The sequence below is a fragment of the Priapulus caudatus genome, unplaced genomic scaffold (genome assembly GCF_000485595.1).
Source record: "Priapulus caudatus unplaced genomic scaffold, Priapulus_caudatus-5.0.1 Scaffold178, whole genome shotgun sequence".
NCBI classification, from domain to species: domain Eukaryota; kingdom Metazoa; phylum Priapulida; class Priapulimorpha; order Priapulimorphida; family Priapulidae; genus Priapulus; species Priapulus caudatus.
The window spans coordinates 182,481-188,199 of NW_014577239.1; the positions used below are offsets into that span (position 1 = coordinate 182,481).

The 5,719-nt window shown below is 50.7% G+C and overlaps 1 protein-coding gene across 1 annotated transcript in view; it reads left to right on the forward strand.

Annotated features, from left to right (window-relative positions):
* LOC106806761 (probable ATP-dependent RNA helicase DDX31) overlaps positions 1 to 5,719 on the forward strand; it is a 139,054-nt gene that overhangs the window by 99,937 nt on the left and 33,398 nt on the right. Inside the window, exon 15 of the mRNA XM_014808822.1 lies at positions 935 to 1,112. Within this exon, the coding sequence (XP_014664308.1) occupies positions 935 to 1,112 (178 nt within the window). The remainder of the gene's footprint in view (positions 1 to 934; positions 1,113 to 5,719) is intronic.

The following is a 5,719-nucleotide window of genomic DNA, read 5'->3' on the forward strand; positions in this document are numbered from 1 at the left end:
TCTCTCTCTCTCTCTCTACTCTCTCTCTCTCTCTCTCTCTCTCTACTCTCTCTCTCTCTCTCGCTCTCTCTCTCTTTCTAGAGAGAGAGAGAGAGAGAGAGAGTGAGAGAGAGTGCGTGTGTGTGCGTGCGTGCGTGCGTGTGTGTTTCTGTCTCTGTCTCTGCCTGTACCTCTGCTTCTGTCTGTCCGTCTGTTTGTCTGTTTGTCTGTCTGTCTGTTTCTCTCTCCCCGTATCTGTCTGCATGTCTGTCTCTCGTTCTTTCCCTCTATCTCTATCTCGCTCTCTCTGTCCCTCTCCCCCTCTCTCTCTGTGTGTGTGTGTGTGTGTGTGTGTGTGTACGTGCGTGCGTGCGTGCGTGTGTGTGCGTGTGTGTGTGTGTGTGTGTGTGTGTGTGTGTGTGTGTCTGTCTGTCTGTCTGTCTGTGTGTGTATGTGCGTGTGTGTCTGTCTGTCTCTGCGTGCGTGCGTGCGTGCGTGCGTGCGTGCGTGCGTGTATCTGCTTTGTAAACCGGAGAGTCCTTCATTGAATGACCGACCGTTATGGTACCTGACAGCTCTGCTGTTCGCGACGATTTCGCCTCGAGCTAGAAAAGTGCTGCAACTGCGGCTAGGCCCATACAGGCCGTTAATGGAGACATCTAAAAAACGCGGGCAGATGTGGCGGCCATATTCACCGGCAGTACAATATGGGCGTGGGTTGTCGTACGTCGCGGCGTATTGCAGCGGTTCCACTCTCATATCGGTTTGGCCTTGAGCACGAAGTAAAATGCAGTGTCTTTTATTTGTTGCGTGCATATTATTATTTATCATGCAGAACCTTTTTTTTTTAAATTTACTAATAGTTAATTTGAACTGCGTTTCAGTGCGCGCACGTTTTAAGTCGGTGTTTCGTTAGAGTGCCGTAGTTCATATCTATTCTTTTCTCTTCATATAGCTTACGCGTCGTCTGTGAGAGGTTATGCCACTCATCCCTCGTCGCTCAAGCACATATTCCACGTTAGGAATCTACATCTTGGGCATGTTGCAAAGAGCTTTGGACTTCGGGAAGCACCAAAAGCTGTTGGTCATACTACCAGTAAAAGTCACACCAAACTCAGCAAGAAGCCTAAGCGGTACGTAATCTCTGGGGCGATGAATGTTGTTGCCAAGAGCATCTAAAGCCTATCATATTCTCTCGTTGTATTCTAGTTTAATGCTGCACTTCGTTTTCGTAACCAGTGTATAGTGGGATAAATGTTTATCAACGATCCGCCACGTTTAGAGTGGTGGGCAGGCAAAATTATGAAATTAGTTATAGAAGTTTAGTAAGAATTATAGAAAATTAGTTTATGATGATATATTGATGATTTTCCGTTTCGTCGTTCATGTTGTTCATGTACCTCCATATGAAGGAACAACTTAACTCGGCAGAACATCTATTCGAGTCAAACGTGGGCAGCAGGTGTCTTGTTGCTATAGCACTGTGTCTGATACGACTGCGGGTGATTACTGCGACATCCCGTGTGGGCAGCTATAGGTATTTCCCCCAATAGCGTGCATTTAGGAAGCATGGCTGCAGAGCGGCGTGGTGCGGCTGGACTCGTCAGCTGCGTGCGTTGCCACCCACTCACTGATGACGCAGAGTAACGTCGTCGCAGCGTGCAGCGCTGAATTCAACATCAGCCGCACTCAACTAAACCCACGTTGACGTGCCTCACTCCCGCAGCACCTGCCGCTGCGCGGGAGTCCTCTGTCTGACCTTGTCATCCGCCATGTTACTATCCCAGGCTGCACTGCGCGGGTCGCGCTCCGCGCACGCACCTACTCACTGCGGTGTGAGTGTGTGCTGTTATCAGGTTCCGCCCGTATCAACGCTGATGTCAGCGACGTAGGGGGGCCACTCTAGCGCTGCTGGTGGCGGCGATGTAGCGGGGGAGGCATTCTATCGGCGGTGGTGCCGGCGCGGGGCGGTATCGGGAGGGCTCTCCCGTCGCGCTGGGGTGTCGGCGGCGTCGCGTCACCGGTAACGTGTTGCGACGTCTCTTTTTCATACCACTTAATCGTGGAAGCGCGCGCTAAGAGCGGCACGTCGCATTTGCCTTTCAGATGAGGCGGCTCCGACCTTCTCCCGCTTACAGATGCTTCTCCTTGCCATTAGGCGCGTTCGAACGCGTTGACACCGATTTCGCCGTGAATTTGTTCCCCGCATAAATCGGCGCTGGTGGCCGAATTCGATTTGCACGCATTTGCCGAGATGCGGGAGGGCATAGGGGGGCATGCGGCGGGGGTGAGGTAAGATTGGGAGCCGCGCGGGGATGGGGGGGGGGGTATAGTATATATGTAGGATAGAGTTGAGGCAGGGTGAGATGTGTGCGGGTAGGGGGAGTGAGGCAGAATGGGGTGAGTGGGGAGATAGAGCTGCATGGTTAGGGGTTGGTAGAGGTGAGGTGGGGAGGATAGCTGCTTATGGGTAAGTATGGGTGCCGTAGCGTGGCGTTCGTGCGTGCGTGCGAGTGTGCGTGCGTGCTTGTGTGTGGGATTGAGATTCACTGCACCACCATAATTCGTTTATCTCTGTAAAACAACCTGACTTTCAAAACTACGCAGAATTTCATAGACGCAGACGAGAACTCGTGCCAGCGAACCTTATGAACTAATAATATATATTCTGGTAGGCACGTTCGGCCACGCGACGATACGTCTACGAAACCCGTGTTTATTGGGCAGATGTCATGACTGAAACGCCGCCCCGTTTTTTAATTATATGTTGTGTCACGGGCGGGTGTTATTGCTTAAGAACTGTTCGTTTCGATAATGTTAGTATATATACCGATGTGCCACGCGTCGTCTGTCATTAGCTGGCTCGGCTAGCCTTTGTATGCGAGTGTCACGAATAGCGCCTTCTGCACAAATAGAGACGTTGCGTGGACGTATAGCGTCGATAGAGCCCTCATTAAGCTGCGCTAATCACATTATTTAGTGGCCAGACACACCCTTAATTAGCGGGATTGAGTGGCTCATTATTGTTAGCACTGCTCGCTGCCTCCGCGAGATAACGATGGATGTTGTGTTTGCCCGATGTCGTCTCGCAATATGCTTTGACATAATCTGTTTGAGCTGTGTGCGCTTGCATGAGGAAGGAGCCTTGGCAGCTAGCTAGCCAGCGAGCGAGCGTGTGCGCTTCTCTCGCGCCGAGAGGGTTTCAAGGGATCAAGTCATCAAGGGATTTAAACAGCGAGTTTTAGCGGCGGTTCGCTTGACAGATGGAGATGTAAGGACTGTGTTTAGTCGCTGAATGAGGCGTGATTTACACACGCAAGTCCGCAATCGCGTCTCGCCACCGGTTCTCTCCATCTCGTATCTGTCGTCACTCTCATTCTCGCAACGTGTGAAGGCAGCCAGGGGGAGGGCGAAGGCTCGTGTGCGCATGCAGTCGAGGCGAGGATGGGGTGGAGACGTTCTATATGCTTTATATACATTATTATCGCAATCAGGCAGCACCGGGTGATTTTTCTGCTAATGGTGGTAATGATAAGATACAGGAATTGTTGATGTTGTTGATGAAATAGCAAGGAAAGCTATGGCTATGATGATGACGATTATGGCCATGTTGATAGCGGCGAAGGCGATATACTGGTGATGCTGATGAAACAGCTCTCTCGTCCGCCGTGGCGAGAGAGAGAGAGAGAGAGGGGGAGCCGATGACCATACTAGCGGTGAATCTATAGTAATGACTATGCTTGTGCCATAATATAGCAGTTACGATGGTGTGGTGACAATGAGCATGGCCATGACAGCAACAAGGACAGTGGTGATGGTACTAACCGTGGTGTGATCGCAGGAATAGCCCTGCGTGCTGATAACGATAATACCACGGCAATGGTAAAAGTAGTATAGCTTTGCAGTACAAAAATCATATTTTAACGCCTATTTGCTGCTAGCAGGCCGTGGTTAAGTCTCAGCTCGCCGCACGGATTTAAAGACACCCACGGCTTCTGTTATCGGGCGTCTTTAAGTCCGCTGGATACTTGCCGTGCATTTACTTCGCGCTGGCACTAAATCGCTTTCGTAAACATAGCTGTTATCGGCATTGAACACTCCGGAACAGCGACGCGCCAACTGCTTTGAAGTGACATAAATACTAAGAAATTGGCACCCATCAGCTGCTTTAACGCAATAAGCTTTAGACAGCATTATAGGCCCCAGCATTCGGTTTCGCGAACCGAAGTTTAAAGTGAAGGTAGTTCAGCCACAAACACCCACACGAGAATTACCATACCTACTACCTACTACCTACCTACTACCTACTAGCCTACCTACCTACCTACCTACGACCTATACTACCTACTACCTACTACCCTACCTACCTACTTCCACTACCTATTCTACCTACCTACCTACTTCTACTACCTACCTACCTACCTACTACTACAAATATCCTACCTTACCTAATCTATCTATCTACTCGTATCGTATCTATGCGTATATTATATATATATATATAATTATATATATATATATATATATATATACATCTTAATTTTGTAATTTCAGTAAAAATACAAGCGTTGGGAGATCGTATATCTCTCGCAACAACCAGACAAAATGTGTTAACCTGGCCTGCAGTGCGTGTGCAGTAACCGCGCCCCAACGTTTTCTGCCAATGTTTATGCTTTTCTCATGAAGGTAGTAAGTAATGCAGCTGACCGGACATCTCGTATCTCGTTAACACACTTGATAGAAAATTTTACAGAGGTTGGCTAACAAACGGTTCCATAAACTCCCACTTCCGCCGAAAGATCGACTTCCCACGAGACTTGTACACCCGGACCGACCCTATAGAAATCACCGGTCTACTATATTCGGTGTCGGATTTTACAAGCCCGCCATGCGCCTTGCGTCTCCTCTCCCATGCCCCATCTCCCCTCCTCCCTCCCCCGCCTCATCGCCTTGCCGCCTCCGCCGCCCCACCCTCTTCCCACCCCCCTCTCGCCAAACAATAGACATTGCCCGTCCACCTCGGCCCTTTCATCAAAATGCAATTCGCAGCTTGTAAAAATCAGTCGGCAATCATCAGCCAATCAAGTGGCGATGAATAATGGAAGCATGAGCGTTGAATAATTGCAGCCCGGGGCGTGCGCGCTTCCGTCCGCCATGATGAGTCGGCGTTTACGACCAATAACACAGCTATGCGGGACGCGCATCAACCCCCCGATACTCGCTGCTTATATATACTAGCCAGCTCTGCCGCGAATAACTAACATGGCGAAAACTAGTGCGGGGACGCCGCGGGCTGGCGAGCGCTCTGGAAAACCTCCCTCCAGGATCTTTCTCCCCCGCTCCCGACTCTCTGCACGCACACACTCTCGCCCCTCTTGCTTCATCTCTCTCGTCGGCATCACCACACACACATGCGCGCGCCGCGCACACATCACACAGCACACACACACACATCACACACAACACAGCACACACACACACACGACACACAACGACACACACACGACACACATACACATACACATTACACTATACACATACACACACACACACACACAGCACAGAACGCACGCTGCCGCGCTACGCACTTGCGCGCGCACACACACATCACACACACACACACACGCACGCGCAGCCGCACGCGCGCACGGCACGCACGCACGCACGCGCGCTGCGCACGCAAATGCAGCACGCACACGGCATAAGGCTGATTGGCATGTTACAGACAGAGGCTAGAACG